The sequence below is a fragment of the Topomyia yanbarensis genome, chromosome 1 (assembly GCF_030247195.1).
Source record: "Topomyia yanbarensis strain Yona2022 chromosome 1, ASM3024719v1, whole genome shotgun sequence".
Classification (NCBI taxonomy): domain Eukaryota; kingdom Metazoa; phylum Arthropoda; class Insecta; order Diptera; family Culicidae; genus Topomyia; species Topomyia yanbarensis.
In genome coordinates, this window is record NC_080670.1 from 3,439,899 (window position 1) to 3,456,087 (window position 16,189).

The following is a 16,189-nucleotide window of genomic DNA, read 5'->3' on the forward strand; positions in this document are numbered from 1 at the left end:
AACGTCAAAATCGAAAGCGCCCGTCTTCGACCTGTCAGTGAAACGAAGCAGAGTGATCGCGTTTCCATCCTTTCGCCAAGAGTGCTGAACGGGTAGCACATTTTCGTCGAAAATTGTACATTTCTCAGTTCAGAACGTTTCGAAAATATTGCAATTCGGTAGTGTTAAAGTTGGTGCTACAGTTTTACTATCTGTAGACACGAAAAGTTGGTGAAAATTTGTGATATTTGCAATTCTTTTTCGGCCGACGACGAACGAGAAAAAAAGTAGCAGCGAAAATTTGCTGCACTAGTGTGCGTGAAAGATCGGCGTCGTGTGGTAGAAGATTGGAAACAGTGCAAGCTGTCAAATGTTTGTTGCTTCCGCTTGGTAGGAAAATATTCGTTGTTTATTCGGTTGCCGCTGGAGCCCGAGATCGTTTTCAATCAATATCCAAAACAATAGCTTGTTTGGAAGCAGGTTCTGATAAACGTTCTTCTATCATTTGCTCCGGCAGCTGCGTACGAACGGTTACAGCATCAGGGAAGTCATTGTAAATAGAGCCGGTGGAGCTTGCTAGAACTCGACGATGTCCTACCCATCAAGACCACCACCGACAATTGTGCCGGCGGGAATGCCCTTCGCGATGGCCCCACCAATAATGCCTGTAAGGGATGTTTACTTTCTTGTGATGATACAATTTTAATATCATCTATTTTGTTTCAGCCGATGATGCCAGTCGGATTGCCACCGATGAGTCAGCCCCCACCTGGTGGAAGGGCTACTTTTCACGGACCGCCACCCACGATCGGTTCTCGTCCGCAGATGTACAATCATATGAACAACCATCATGACAAGCACCGTGGTGATCGGGTAGGCGGTGTTCAGGTACCGAATCCCGCACCTACCTACGACGGGCCGGTAATCACTGTCTTCATTGGAAACATCAGCGATAAAGCACCCGATCCAATGATTAAGAAGATTCTCGCATCGTGCGGAACGGTCATCAACTGGAAGCGGGTGTCCACCTTTGGGTTTTGTGAGTACGAGTAAGTGTTATCTCGAATAGGGGGAGCTTGTGATAAGTTGGATTTATTGCGTTATTTGTAATTTTCAGTGGTGCCGTAGCAGGTGCGCGTGCCGTCCGATTGCTTCACGATCTTGAAATTGGCGGTAAAAAGCTGGTGGCCAAGGTTGACGCCAAAAATAAGGCTTTGCTTGATAACTACAAAGAGGAAGAGACTGCCGGTGGTGATGAAAATTTCGAACGGAGGTGTGATGACGAATCGACCGATTTGATCAGAAGGATTATGGAAGAGTTTCGAGAGGATTTTTCTGGTGGTGACCCGGACGACGAAGCTGCACCAACAAAACAGAAAAAACAACTACAGTCGGTGCACCTGGAAGAGGGTAAGCGGGAAATAATCAGCCAGGAGATTGGTAAGTTTCGCAAGTATACTGAAGCTGAGGAACTTAAAAAAGAGAAGGAAAAGGAGCGTAGGAAAGCCCGGGACGAGAAAAAGTCTGAAAAGTCCGACGGGGACAAGAAACGGTCAGTTTCACCTAAAAAAGAAAAGGATAAAGAGAAAAAATCACGGAGGCGAAGTCGGTCACGATCGAGGGACCGCGAACGTGAGCGCGAGCGAGAAAGAGAACGTGAGAAGGAAAGGGAACGTGAACGGGAGCGGGAACGGGAAACCCGTGAACGGATAGAGCGGGAAAACCGGGAACGGGAGGCACGGGACCGCGAACGGGAACGTGAACGCGAAAGAGAAAGGGAGCGTGAACGGGAATTGCAAAACCGAAACCCACGAGACATTCAGAAAGAGAAAGAAATAGAAGAGGAAGCAAGAGATCGTAGAAAGGCGGAAAAGAAGGCCAAGGAAAAGGAGGCCGCCTATCAGGAGAGATTGCGGAATTGGGAAGCTCGCGAGCGACGAAAGACCAAGGACTACGAGAAGGATCGCGAAAGAGAACGATGCAGGGAGGAAGAACGGGAAAGAGAAGCAAAGCGGCTTAAGGAATTCTTGGAGGACTATGATGATGAACGGGATGATCCAAAATATTATAAGTGAGTAGTTTGTTGGAACGTTGCAAGCATCTTGGAAAACCTCTCAATAGGATATTGGCACTGATCAAAATATTCTTTTCTAGGGGACGAGAACTGCAGCGACGCTTGGCAGAGCGTGTCCGCGAAGCCGACCAAGATTCGAAGGACCGCAACAAAGAACAGGAAGAGCTTGACGAGCTGAAGAATAAAATTTTCTCCGGCGAGTATGATAACCCAACGTTAGAATTTGAAAAGGTAAGAGTTCGATCAACGTTTTCTAGGCCCAACAGGGCTGATTAATTTTTAAATTCCCTGCAGTTGAAAAAACAACGCGAGGACATGTACCGGCCCAAGATTTTGATCGATGTTAATCTGGAGCAATCGCAGCAACGTGAGCGCGAGCTCGAGCGTGAACGGCAGCGTGAACTAGAGCGACAGCGTGACAAGGAACGGGTGCGCGCCAATAAGGAACGCTATGTCCTAGCTCAGGCCTCCCGTGAGTTGGCAGCCATTGATGCGGAACCGATTGAGTCTGATTCCAGTGGTCACGACGATAATAACTTCGACTCCCCCGGTGTGATTGCAACCAATAATAATCACCACCACGTCGGTAACAATAGCCTGCCTCACCATCCGCAGCATGCCGGATCGGAAACGCGAGATTCGTTCGGGTTTGGTTCAGGTCCTGCTACCATTTTCGATAGTGGACCAAGTATGATGGAACCCGAGGAGGATGCTTCCCGTCATTCAATGCGTTCGAACTCGAACACAATGATGATGCACAGCCCTGGAGCAAATAGTAATAGTGAAATGAATTCCCTGCCGGAGAAGCCTCAACCTATCGCACCCACCATCAGTCTCAGTTTGAACGCAAATGCTAAAAAGAAGAAGTTGGAAATGAAGGACGTTTTCAACAATATGGACGACGATGGAGAGGAGTCGAATGGTCCTAAGAAGCGAAAGTTGGTGCCCTTGGGTAAGTTGGATTTTTTTGATCAGTTCGTACTCAATCAGAAGAACGGAAACTAATTTACTATCAGTTATAGTTACAGAAGACGAGAAAAAGGCACAGAACGCTGCGGCCGTTCAGACGGGCTCATCACAGCACTCTAGTTCAAAGGGTACCTCCAAAAGTAAGAGTGGTGAGGACGCTTCCGGTACCAGTAGCAGATCCAGTCGTGATACGATCAAATCGCAGGAGGAGAAACGGCGGCACATTAAGAGTATTATCGATAAAATACCCACTGAAAAGAACGATTTGTTCAATTATCCTCTAGACTGGAACGAGATTGATGCCACGATTGAAAAGAAAATTCGCCCGTGGATCAATAAGAAGATTATCGAATACATTGGAGAGCCAGAGCCAACGCTGGTGGACTTTATTTGTTCGAAAGTGTTGGCAGGAAGCACTCCGCAGGGAATACTGGATGATGTTATGATGGTAAGATGCCTTTTAACTGCATTCGCAATCGGTCCTAATGTTTGTTACTATTTTAGGTCCTGGACGAAGAAGCTGAGGTGTTTGTGGTTAAAATGTGGCGGTTGTTAATCTATGAGGTCGAAGCCAAGAAGGTTGGACTTACGAAGTAGTGCTCCGTGGGAATCCAAGGTATATTCTGCCACTATTCGTTTGTTAACAATTTCTGTGTAGCGCTAGGTGAAAAGCGTGATAATTGTTCCGAACGCCTGTCCTTCTCGCACTTAACTATTCTATTGACGCAAAAACGTCCGTGGGCGTTGAAGGTTCCTTCTCCTATACGTGACACCTTTCCCCTCTAATTTTCACCACGTTCGCGTTGAATAGACCACAGGTTATTTTTTAATTGTACTCTAATAAGGTGTAATCTACGTCATAAGCAACTATGATTATTATACTCTGAAGAACAGAATTCATAAGCAAATGAGTTTACTTTTACCCAATCGAAAAAAAATCATACTTTCTACCCATAAACGAACAGTAAAGTTACGCTCAAGAACAATAATTTGTGTATGTTTGTGCGTAAATCGTGTTATAACAAACAAAAAATTTGATGACACCGTCATATTCATCGGTAAATATTCTACACACAGATGATCATCGGTGCTGCTTCCGGAAGACCGCAGCTCAGAACTGGACATCTTATCGAACGCCGACAAACATGGTAATGCGTAATATGTGAGTAGAAACAAGCTAATTATATTAAATAAACAAAATCCAACAATACACAACTGAAGAGAATCTTAGATTATGATATCAACATATTGCAAAAATTCAGCATAGACAATTGAGCGAAATAAAATCAAGTCACAGTTTCAAAGCAGCTATTTATTCTGCGACTCAAGAGAAAATAGCGCCACTTCTGATCTGTTTCTGTAACTTTTGCTTGAGATTCGATCAAATGTTAAAAAAAAAAAAAACAAATATCACTTGATCCTTTAGCGCAATCTAGAACCATCTAACAAATCTCCTAATGCGGTTGCTTTCCTATTTCGGTTGCGGTTCGGTTTCTTCATCAATGACACACTACGATATAGCGCACCATCGATTAACGTCAATTGATTCTGGTTCCGGTTTCCGTGCTGGTGGTGATGATGATGGTGCCGGTCGGATACTTTGTCCGTCCCATTCACAACTCCTCTCCATCTCTTCTGGCCTTTGAACGGTTCCTTTGGGGCTTCCTGTCACAGAATCGCGTCTTGCCGCCTACTGGCTCTTTGAGGTGATGAGTAAGTACTTTAATAAGCTTCTTTTGCCACTTGTAATATATTCATTAATGATAAATTCAAATGGAAAGCATGAGGTAAGATGCTTCTTATGTTAGTCATTGCGTTCGGATTTGAAATGTCCGGTGTGCATCCTGATGGGTTACTAATGGAAGATTTTGAACACTTCCTACAGGTTTAATCTGGCTCGCTGCAGGAGGCAAAGGTGATTAACACACAAGGAAGAACTGGTGAGTATTTATCGTTATAAGCCGGTATTTCGGAATTCAATTCGATTCTGTTCAGGTTTAACAAGTCTACAACAATTCAAGTTGGATGGTTTCTCCAGAAAAATAACCATAAAGTTAAAGCTGCCATAACTAAGTGAATAAATTGGATGATGGTATCTTAATACAATGACGGAAGTACTGATGGTAAGCATAACATTTTAGATTTCCATTATTAAAAAAGACGACTCAATTAGTCCCATAACCGTTGTTTAAGTTTTACCTTAAGGGAACTTGGCAAGATTCAATTACATGCAAAATGCACAGCCTAAACAATGAATTGAAGCAATTTGCATCTTAAGGGCACCACAGCTAACTTCCATGGTTTTATGATATTTTGATTGTTGTTTTGACGTTTACTAGCACCTAACGGTTTAATGTTCAGACAGGAATATTTTGCTTGAAGCCTAAAATTTTAAGCGATTGATTTTAAGCAATGTCGCGCCTTTATAAGCTCTCAGAATCAGAACTTTTTTTTTTCTAATGGGTCGACAACCGTTAGCAGTCGATCATAAGTATTAAGGTTCGCCTATATGTTGGTCACGCCAGCTGTCATAAGCTGAGGAGCGGAACGCGAAACATAAAATAAAACTTATTAAAGTAGGTTTTTGCTATTATTCACAGCAAGTTTTTACCAAATTCCCCCTTAGGGAGGAAAAAATAAAAATGCGAAATCATATTGACCAATCAAGACTATATATCAGTGGCAGTGGTGCGACAGTTTTAATTTCCCTAGGAAAAAACAAAGTTTGGTTCGTAATTGAAACGTAAAATATTTGAATGATTAAGATGCACCGAACGAATGAATGAGGAGGTAAACAAACGAAACCTACTATTAAGAGTGACTAGCGTGAATTGAATTTTGTTCCACTTTTAAGTTCGACCGGGGATACAAATTTTTCTGATCTCCAATTGAAAGATTATGTTTTGAAATAAAAAATTAAGTGCAAGTGAGAGTATATTTTTCTTTCTCTTCCGTCAATAACTCGGCAGCTTTCACGTTTGCTTCTCAACTCAGCATAATATGCTAGACAAAATCTGAGTCTTTCGATATGCACTAAAACAATGTGGGCAAGTGTTATGTTGATGCCACGACGATTGCTTAATATTTTTCTATTGGGTTGAGCTTTGGCGTGCCGGGACGGTATTGAATTAGCAAGGAACTGAAAGGTGAAGTATATTAAGAGCCTTAGTACTCAAGAAAGAGCAAGGAGTTGAAGGAAGAAAGTTTAGAAGGAGGGGCATCTGGTGTTGTGGGCAAACAAATCGATTTCTTTTTTATCCGTTTGATTGTTAGTATTGAACCTTTACAATAGTTTCTCGCCATCTCGGTGGCCACGCTGAATATCCACTCATTCATCGCGCGTATTCGCTATAACACACGAAGATTTCAATCTATCGGCAATAATTTTCGAAAAACTGACAATGATAACATGCCCAAATTTTCATGAGAAAATTCCCAATGGGTCACTTTCTACAGCGTTTCTTCCGCGATACAATTTGATGTGGGACACCCCTTAATACCGTTTTTCTCGAAACCGCGTTTTTCAAATTGGCGAACACGTTAACTTTTTTTACATTTTAACGACATTCAATTAGCTAGAGATTACTGGGTAGGGAAAGTTATGAAACTTAGAGCCATAGTACTCAAGTGAGAGCAAGGATGTGAAGTAAACAGATCGGAAAGCTAGAAGTGGCAGGGCCATTAGAACAGGCTTAATATCATGCGGGCTTAATTTTTGCCTTCTGATAATGAGGGTCGAGCTTAGGCAGAATAACTACGAATCACCCGAGTTCACTATCATGTGTCCTTCTAGCTTTCCGATCTGTTTACTTCACATCCTTGCTCTCACTTGAGTACTATGGCTCTGAGTTTCATAACTTTCCCTACCCAGTAATCTCTAGCTAATTGAATGTCGTTAAAATGTAAAAAAAGAAAAATGTAACTAACATAGTCGAAATAAAAAAGGGAAAAAAGAACACGTTAACTCAAAAACTAATCATCGAATTGACTTGATTTTTTATGAGAATGCACAATATGTGTAGCCTGTCATGTCATTTTTAACATCCTAAAGCGAGGGATCGCAGCAATCGCTGACAGCGGGACGCAAGTAATTTTCGCTATCCGTGAAAAATTTAGTTGTCATCATCTTTCAACTGTGAAGTTTCGATATTTTGGACCATTTGTGATTGTCCCGATTACATAATACATGCAATTCTAAATCCAGTTTCAAGCGAAAGGTGCGTTCCGGTCATCAAATTGAGTTGCAGAGAGAGAAAGTAACGTGTAGGCCACTACACTTCCAGAAGCGACGCAGAACGTTTTTTTGGCAGTACATATGATATAGAAAGGATGTTCGCATACTGGATACCGGTGAGCCCGTTTCATGTACCATTTCCAAGTATTTTTAATATCACTGCCATACGGCCTGTATTAAGCAATAACATTGTTCTTTTGTGTGATATGAATTTTATATACATCCTTATTCTTGTATACGAAGAATGCTAGTTCGTTCGAAAGTCGTTTGTATTCTCGTTTTCGACAGCAAAATCAAATGGGCCTACTATTCGTTCGAATCGTATTCTTTGTATACAAGAATAAGGGTGATAATCTCCAGCTCACATTTATTTCGCCTTTTGATATCTCCGTCATCTATGAAAACTGTTTCGGTTCCGAGCGTTTCCCTTAAGTATGTGTATTATGACATAAAAACGCTTGTAAGAACGTGGCCAGGTGTGTGGAGATGAGCGGGTCTACGTCATTGTAGATCGTGGCGAAGTCTGATATGGCAATGGATATGCTCAATTCTGCAACTCCATCTACGATTTGTACAGGTGTTCGTGCTATGCTCTGCTATGATTGTCAAAAATAGCTAAGTTTCCGATAATCACCTAACCATTTTGAAACGCGAAAATGTTCCAAATTTTTATATTTAATTATGTTGCCATCATTTAGCACTTATTAGGCTTCAAATAGCAAATATACTGTAAGGAGTAGATCTGTTGAAATCAAGAGTTTCGAAACTTCTGTTTCGGTTAATGAACATGCCCTTAAAGAGAATTTATCGCGCCTGCTGTTCGCAAGAACAAGAACATGTTTCGTAAAACCCACTTCAAATAAAATAGAATGTAAATATCGGATATGAACTTCAAGCATAAAACCGGACTGGGACTCTCCTCTGTAAGAATCGTATGAAAAAGCCTTCAGTATAAAAACCGGAAATGAATACATCCCATTCTTACGAAGAAGTTTTTTAAGCGACTTTTAATCTTCAATGTCACGATACATGAATGCTCTTGCGCACGATTTATTTATTTATTTTCATCCGGTTGTTAAGCTGGAGGTCCGTCCTCGTCGAGTTTGGCCGGTGAGATTTTTTTAAGCGCAGGATGCTGAAGTATCTCAGTCCGATTTTTACACTTGAAGTTTATTTCCGATTTTTACATTCTAACATGTTTAAAGTGGGTTTTTACAAAGCAATACTGCCGCTATAAGCATTCCCATGTGCTATGGGATACACATGGGACAGTTACGTGTATAGCGGCAGAATATTACTTCACCAATTTTCAAAATATTTCAAGCGATTTCTCGATTGTCTTTGCAATAGAAATCACCGTCGTTAGACAATGACCAAAATATTGGGATTTCCGTCCGTAAGAATTAGTATTACAGTGAAGACCTGTTATTATCAGTCCCTTGGTGAATTTTAAGCTGATAAAACGGGGACATTGACATAATCGGTACATATATTTTTCTTTCTTTTTTTTCTTAAAATATTCTTTAGTACCCAGATATCGCCCCATAACCTTTTTCTGATTATTTAGCCTAAATTTCTCTTAAGGGAGTCTGACAGCGCAAAATTAAAAAATATATATAATTTTTTTTTTTGCATATTTCGGATCTCTAGGATAAGAAAAATATGCTCAAGAAAGGATTTACTCGAATTCACCTTGGTTCGTCTGCTACAGCCCATCAAACTACCAACTATCAATTTTCATATGAGGCTGATAAAATCAGGTCGAAAAGCTGATAAAATCGGGTCTTCACCGCATTTACTATGATATTTTACCTGATATAAATAATATGCATCGGCATATTGCTATTTATGTACTAATGCCACTTTTACTCGAAGTGAAACTGCGCCAGGTTCTAACACCAACTGCTGTCCAAATGTATGAATTGACAGGGGTTGGGGTTGAAACGCGGCTCAGTTTCGGGGTAAAGACAAAACGGCATCAAATTCCCTCCAGGCACGTATCGAGCACCGCTTGTAAAATGATCATGTCAAAGCAGTGATAACGTTGTTTTTATTTATTTTCCGTCATCATAACAAAGACTCGCGATTGTGATTTTAAATGTAATCATAGTTTTCGATAGTTGCTGGCGAATTAGACACAACTTCCCGGAACTCCACATAATTTAGTGACATCTTCCATGAATTTAAGCTACGTACAGGCGAACAATCCAACAAATACATCGTAACAAAAATATCCAAAGCCATTGAATACTTTACGATGACGTCACAAATGAACTGAGTGTTCATTTCTATACGATTTGCTTCGAGCGAATCTAGTAGTCCACAAATTTTTCTAAGTCCATGTAAACAGTACAAGCGAACTGTCAAGAAAAGTGAGGTTAACTGTGTCAGTAAAGAACCTAATTAGGAAAGTTTGTGATTATACGAAAAAAGCACACTTTGATCAGGTAGTGTTGCTGGTTTCAGGATTTTTTAAAAATATCAACTTGTCAAGACATAGTAGATGACACTCGTGCGAGTGACCAAAAATTATGCAAACGTTCCTAGACAGTGTTTTGTCGTTTCTGGCAAATTGGCCTTTGTTTTTGCTTCGTCCCTTGTAGGCAGTCAATTATTGGATTAACCCAGCTTTTCTCTCAATCGAAAATACACGGAGAGTATGATCTTTTTCCCATTATAAATTTTATTTCAATAATTACAATTTTAAAAGGTACGCCCTAAAAATAAGCATGTAATGATGACAATGGATTATGTCTTGTATTGTATTGCAGTATTGTGCATGCGACAGCAATGAACTAAGCCCTGCCAATCGATTTCGTCGGATTGGCAGCGTTTGGAATGTTTTGTAATTGCAAAATGTCTTTTTATCGTAAACACAGACGCTTTGATAAAGAATGACCAATTCCGATACATTGTTGTGTTATTTAAAAGTACGAGGAGTGGTTAGAGAGTACAGATATATTGTATTGTAATGGTTATAGTGACAAGATGCTTGTATAATGATTATAATTAGAATTTTGCCTTGAATTTTCACCTTTGAATATCTGGTTAAAAGCATGCATCTCTTTGAGACGTAAAACTGATTTTTGTTTATTGAGGTTTGATCACACCGTTTGTTCAGTTGGCAGTGCTCTATTCTGTTCAACTCACAATCCAATTCGAAAAGTTTCCAGCCAGCTGTTGAAATAGTTCTAATAATATTCGATAGTTGTTTTCTGGAAGTAGAGGCACATCCCTTAACCCATATATTGATAGGTAGCCGAGACTGGCTCAACAATTCTCCCGTGCATATCTTGCTGCGATATTTTTTGAATATGACAGGAACGACACATTAGCCTTCCCTCGTACGGATAGCACCGTTTATCTGGTTCGTCCGTTAGCTGCATTCCGCATTCCTCGCAGATGTAACAATCTACGTGAAAATCTTTGTCCATGGCAACTACCCGTACAGTTTCTTCCGTTCCTTCTACTGGAGTTATTCCTACGAACGAAAAATGATTGATATACAAATTTAACGAGGTATCTTAACCAAATCGAACCTTTTCCGCAGCTGGCGCACTTGGGGGCAAACATGCTGTGATAATCGTTAACACAGTAGATCTTGTTGTCCACGTCGACGGTGAATGGCACTCCATCGAGGCACTCATTGCATACACAGCACCGGAAGCAGCCCGGGTGGTAGGATTTTCCCATCGCTTGCAGAATCATCTCCATAATAAGGTGCCCACAGATGGCACACTTTTCTGCTGTTTGTTGAAATCCGGAGTACTGGAAAGGCGAAAGATCCATGGTACCGTGGAGTTTCTCACAAAATATAGAATTTACCATGTAGTCCTCCTCACAGTACACCCTACCGTGTACGTTGTAGAAAGCCTTACCCCGAAGGGCACGCCCACAGGAACAACAGATGAAGCAGTTGGTGTGGTACAGGTTACCCATAGCTTGGCAGGCCGCTCCGGCACCGGTTACCTTTTCTTTGCATGTGTGGCAGATTCCTGAAAGAGGGGTTAATGTAGGCTGAGATTAGAACTGTTGACTTATATTCTCTCATAGATTAAGGTTAAGTAAAATATTGATACTAGCTTCGTTGCAATAAAGACGGATAATCGCTTGTGTGCTTGTGATAATTATGGATAAAAAATCGATTATAATAGTCAAGATTGAATATTTGAAATCCGATTCGTTCTGAATAATATCACAACTGGTCCGTGTATGTACTTACCGAAATATTCACCCTGCTCTTCATTCTTTTCCATTTCTTCTTCGAGCTGCCGGGTGAGTTCTTCGATTTTACGTTCCGCCTCGGTTGGACCAGTTGGACGGGGTGGCGTGACATTGTACGGCAGCAAATTCTTTGTTAAGCCTGCGAAAAAAGTTATTAAAACAGTTATGAAAAATTAAACTTCCTTTCGGACTGATGAGAATAAGCCTACTACTATAGTCGTTTTGAATGGAACAAAAGCTTATTTCATATGTGGATCCAAGTCGTCCAACCTGGGTTCACTGGAAACTGTCATTTTATATCGATTTTGTAAACAGAGCAAACCTAGCGTGATTTAAATCCAACAACGAAATCAACCAAATATTCATTCCGTTTCCCGTGTGACTGTCAATCGAATATCGCAAAAATTGCATTTATTTCCGAAAATAGTAATTAAAACCGTATACATGTTTCTAGTATCGGTCAAAAATAGGAACTAAATAAAAACTTTAATTGAATAAAAACGCGGGTCGGTAGTTTGGAACATTGAACAGACGGACAGTTAAATATGATAGATACTTACGTTTACCGGATCCACTTCCAGTGCTTAGCTGTGACGGTGTGGGTGATACGGCTGATGTATTTCGGTTGTTACTACTAGTCGTCGTTGGTGGCATACCGGAGAACGAACTCTGCGCACTGTTCGGTTTACTGCCTGGGGCTGAATTCGATCCTAACGGCATTGGCTTACCGGCTGCGTTTGTTGCTCCACCGTTATCCAATTCGCGAAGAGTTGCGTAGTGACGTTCATGATTTGAGGATGTATTACCTTGCCCGGTCGTTCCGGAAACGGCCGTCATGAATGGCTTGACCGATTGCTGAGGAGGCGGTGGCTGTGGGGAAGCCGAATATTGCCGTTGTTGGTATTTGCTGCCACCGGTCATGCAGACGTAATCCGAACCATTGATGTCTTCGACGAACGATTTGTTTAGGGAGCTCGACCCGGAGATGGAGCTGCTTCGTGATGGAGAGTTGATTTTGGTTTGTTGTGATTTCATGGCTTCGGATGATTTCGGTGGCTGTAAAGAATATGTTGACTTGTTTTTAGTTTTCGAAAATCAAACAAGATATTTACCAATGATGGAGCTCCGGTTTGTTGTTTGGCGGACATCTGATAGTCGTACGGAAGGGCAGCAGAAATTGGAACTCCCGTAGCATGGTACTTTACATTCGGCAATTGAACGGGCTGAGGCTGTTGGGCGATTTTCAACGATATGTTACTGCTCGTTGGAGAATGTTGATATGTTCCAGTGGAAGCTCCTTGTCCAACCGAAACGTATCTTGATGTTGCACTGGGATTCACGACAGTGGTTTCGTAGATCGGTAGTTCACCGGTGTGATATGGTTGGTTGTGAGGTACCTGAGGACTGTTAGCTTCACTGCGATGATAGTATATTTGCGTGGAAGCTTTAGAAGCTTGCGGTTGAGCTTGCTGTCCAGAAGCGCTGTGAAGATTTTCATAAATCGGAGGTTGCTCGTGTAGGTCAGGCGGCTGTGGAGTATGAGCGTAACGACTACCACCTCCATTAGATGGCAGCTGTGGATGGTTAGACCCGACTGGAACTTGAGGCTGCGCTTTGACATTGCTCGATTCAAACTTTCTCTCGTACATTAAACTGTCTACTTGTTGTGGTTGCGTAGGGCTATAGTAGTCTATATTTTCGTATACAGCCTGATAGCGAGGATCGTAGTACTGTGCTGGTGGTTGCCCGATAGAACGTGGGCTTCCGCCACCTCCGGAATGATGTGATGATCCTCCTAATGAATGGGTGGGGCTATTGCTCACCCGATAGTATCCCACATGCGCAATGTCACCTGGTTTTCTACCAGCTGCTGCGGCTAGCATGGGATTTTGATACTTTTCATAGATACGGGGATCGTTCATGATCACTACGTTACCTGGTCCAATTCCAGTTGATACAGGAACGTAATGATTTTCCATTCGAATTTGTCCATAATTCTGACCCCTCGGGACACCCTGAAGAACCGCTGTTTGCGGAGGCACCATTCGGACTGTATTTGACCCTGAAGCATTTCCTTCCAGTCGCATCTGATGCATTTGTGCAATCAGTGCGGCATCGGCACTTTGAGTATGAATGTGGTTCGACATAATTGCTCTCCGGATGTTTGTAGTGAAAAAATCGATACTAAAATAGCCTCTACCTGCTTCGTAACACGTTTCAATTTCCTCTTCGGAAATAGTACTGGAAGCAAGATGTTCACACTCGCCTCAATTTTCAGCTAACTGGCAAAATCCGACGCTCAATGCTAAAATTCAAATTCACATTTGTCTTCAAAGTTCCGAAAAGCCATAGTTAATCAATTAGGAAACAAGACCGGAGTCTCCGAAAATTCCTTGACTGAAGATGCTTTCACTATTCCACACCAACACACCACAAGAAACATCGTTCACTCCAGAAAAAAAAGGAGCGGAAGGCGCGATGAGGGTAAATTTTGTTTTCCCTTGACCTCTCTCACTCAATGTGTGGCTAAGCCTCTTCTTTCTGACACGACTGTGGAAGCCTCGTCCCTTCCTTCCTCAGCTGTTACGTCCCATCAACTCGTTCTTTTTCACCTACCCGAAAGGAATGATTCAGTCTTTGTTGAGCTAGAAAATTACACCTTCTTATTTGTTTTTTCGTTGCGACGACGGTAGGCGCCCTGTTCGGGATAACGTCTCCGGATAGCACCTACTCCGGGGACTGCAATGCGCTTCAATAAAGGGCGTTATTTAGTGAAAATTGAACCAAAAATTGACTGTTTTTTCCGGAGGGTGAAAAAGTCATCACTTCACTAGGCTCGTTTAGTTTTCGCTTTGCAACACCACGACAGGAGGTGTAGGAGAGCATCGTACACTCACACCGGGATATGCTTCGGAATGTGTGTTTGTGCGAATGGTAGATGCAGGTGAAACGATGACAGTCGGGGGGATAGTCAACGGTTAGCGCAGTCATATGGGTAAATTGGTTGACGAGGTATGTTCACTGGTGGAACAATCGAAGAAAATTTTGACGTCAATGCTTAACAAGCAATCAGCAGCTCGTTTTGATAATCTAGAGATGCGGTAAAATTTTCGAAATAATTGCGAGTACTTTTACAACATTTCCAGGTTATTTCTATTGTAAAAAGTTTGGTTGCTATTTCCGAGATCCAGTTATATTCATCAAGTAAAGAAGTTTGAACTTGTGATCTAAGAAATAGTCAGAAATAAAAAAAACAATTCTAAAATTTTGAAGTAGTTTCTATAAAGATTATATAAATATATTATATAAAAACAAATTTCTTTCGTCAAGGAATTTAATTCTTTCATAATATGAATCACAAAAAAAGATTTATAGAAATTGACCCATTCAACCGATCGATTTCAAACTTTCAGGGAATAAAAAAAATTCTATTAAACTTCTTCCATGTTCGTTTTGTTCAATTTTATAGGAATATCCAAATAGACGTACCTTCCTCTTAACACTGCTCGTAAGGTCTTGTACAATCGTTTGTGCCAATTTGTTTTTATGCGGAAATCTATTTTTCCTCATTTCTGCCTCCGATTTTACTTTATTAGAATGCTGCCGGAGTGCCTGCTTCACGACGAACAATTACATATATGTTAGGGAGATTAAGATCCGTTGGCACAAAATTGACCTCCTTTAGCCTTGTGCCACTCCAGAACATCTTTCGAGTAATGGCACGAGACTAAATTCGGCCAGAAAAGCGTAGAGCTGTCGTGGAAACCTCAGAGAAGGAGACAAACTCTTTTGGAGGAATTCTCCACTTTCCACATGAGCACACTGTTCAAACATGATTCATGTTTTCATTTACAAACACGATTCATGTTTAAACATGATTCATGTTCAATCATGATTCATGTTTTCATGTTCAAACATGATTCATGTTTAAACATGATTCATGGTTTCATGTTTAAACATGATTCATGTTTTCATGTTTAAACTTGATTCATGTTTTCATGTTTAAACTTGATTCATGTTTTCAAGCTCGAACACGATTCTTGTTGGAACATGATTCATGTTTTCATGTTTGAACATGATTCATGTTTTCATTTACAAATATGATTCATGTTTTCATTTACAAACATGATTCATGTTGAAACATGATTCGTGTTTTCATGTTTAAGCATGATCCATATTTTCATGTGCAAACATGAATCATGTTTTCATGTAGAATCATGTAGAAACATGATTCATGTTTTCATGTAGAAACATGATTCATGTTTTCATGTAGAAGCACGATTCATGTTTTCATGTAGAAACATGATTCATTTTTTCATGTAGAAACATGATTCATGTTTTCATGCTGGAACATGATTCATGTTTAAACATAATTCAAGTTTTCGTGTAGAAACACGATTCATGTTTTCATGTTCAAACATGAATCATGTTTTCATGTTGAAAGATGATTCATGTTTTCATGTTCAAACACGATTCATGTTGAAACATGATCCATGTTTTCAAGTTGAAACATGGATCATGGTTTCAATGTCAAACATGATCCATGTTGAAAAATGATTCAAGTTGAAACATGGATCATGGTTTCAATGTCAAACATGATTCATGTTGAAACATAATCCATGTTTTCATGTCCAAACATGATTCATGTTCAAACATGATTCATGTTCAAACATGATTCGTGTTCAAACATGATTCATGTTTTCATGTTC

The 16,189-nt window shown here is 40.8% G+C and overlaps 2 protein-coding genes across 6 annotated transcripts; one reads left to right on the forward strand and one right to left on the reverse strand.

Moving 5' to 3' along the window:
- The first annotated feature begins 43 nt into the window (after nt 1-43).
- Nucleotides 44-10,945, forward strand: LOC131676620 (RNA-binding protein 25). Of its 4 annotated transcripts, XR_009303209.1 has the most exons (13): nt 44-369; nt 497-646; nt 706-1,028; nt 1,097-2,050; nt 2,134-2,284; nt 2,348-3,005; nt 3,070-3,470; nt 3,527-3,638; nt 4,100-4,184; nt 4,544-4,735; nt 4,908-4,962; nt 5,018-5,145; nt 10,807-10,945. XR_009303209.1 is itself a non-coding variant. In XM_058955800.1 (9 exons), exons 2-8 carry the CDS (start codon nt 569-571, stop codon nt 3,617-3,619), a joined length of 2,658 nt encoding a protein of 885 aa, XP_058811783.1. In that variant the 5' UTR covers nt 44-369; nt 497-568; the 3' UTR covers nt 3,620-3,638; nt 4,100-4,326. The 4 variants fall into 4 exon arrangements, 3 of the variants coding, with proteins under 3 accessions (XP_058811783.1, XP_058811786.1, XP_058811785.1); XM_058955800.1 differs by lacking the exons at nt 4,544-4,735; nt 4,908-4,962; nt 5,018-5,145; nt 10,807-10,945 and having other exon boundaries at nt 4,100-4,326; XM_058955803.1 differs by lacking the exons at nt 4,544-4,735; nt 4,908-4,962; nt 5,018-5,145; nt 10,807-10,945 and having other exon boundaries at nt 3,076-3,470; nt 4,100-4,326.
- Nucleotides 9,933-14,672, reverse strand: LOC131676621 (LIM domain-containing protein jub). Of its 2 annotated transcripts, XM_058955805.1 has the most exons (6): nt 12,593-14,650; nt 12,041-12,536; nt 11,479-11,619; nt 11,082-11,251; nt 10,796-11,024; nt 9,933-10,737 (listed from the first exon to the last, which is right to left on the reverse strand). In XM_058955805.1, the coding sequence occupies exons 1-6, from the start codon at nt 13,625-13,627 to the stop codon at nt 10,493-10,495; spliced, it is 2,316 nt and encodes a 771-aa protein (XP_058811788.1). In that variant the 5' UTR covers nt 13,628-14,650; the 3' UTR covers nt 9,933-10,492. The 2 variants fall into 2 exon arrangements, with proteins under 2 accessions (XP_058811788.1, XP_058811787.1); XM_058955804.1 differs by having other exon boundaries at nt 10,796-11,251; nt 12,593-14,672.
- Between the last annotated feature and the right edge of the window lie 1,517 nt (nt 14,673-16,189).

Coding starts and splice junctions, on each gene's coding strand:
- LOC131676621 (XM_058955804.1), bottom strand. CDS start 13,627: ATGTCGAACCACATTCATACTCAAAGTGCCGATGCCGCACTGATTGCA. Junction 12,537..12,592: donor AAACCGGAGCTCCATCATTG/GTAAATATCTTG, acceptor TATTCTTTACAG/CCACCGAAATCATCCGAAGC. Junction 10,738..10,795: donor GTGCGCCAGCTGCGGAAAAG/GTTCGATTTGGT, acceptor TTTCGTTCGTAG/GAATAACTCCAGTAGAAGGA.
- LOC131676620 (XM_058955800.1), top strand. CDS start 569: ATGTCCTACCCATCAAGACCACCACCGACAATTGTGCCGGCGGGAATG. Junction 2,285..2,347: donor CAACGTTAGAATTTGAAAAG/GTAAGAGTTCGA, acceptor AATTCCCTGCAG/TTGAAAAAACAACGCGAGGA. Junction 3,471..3,526: donor TACTGGATGATGTTATGATG/GTAAGATGCCTT, acceptor TTACTATTTTAG/GTCCTGGACGAAGAAGCTGA.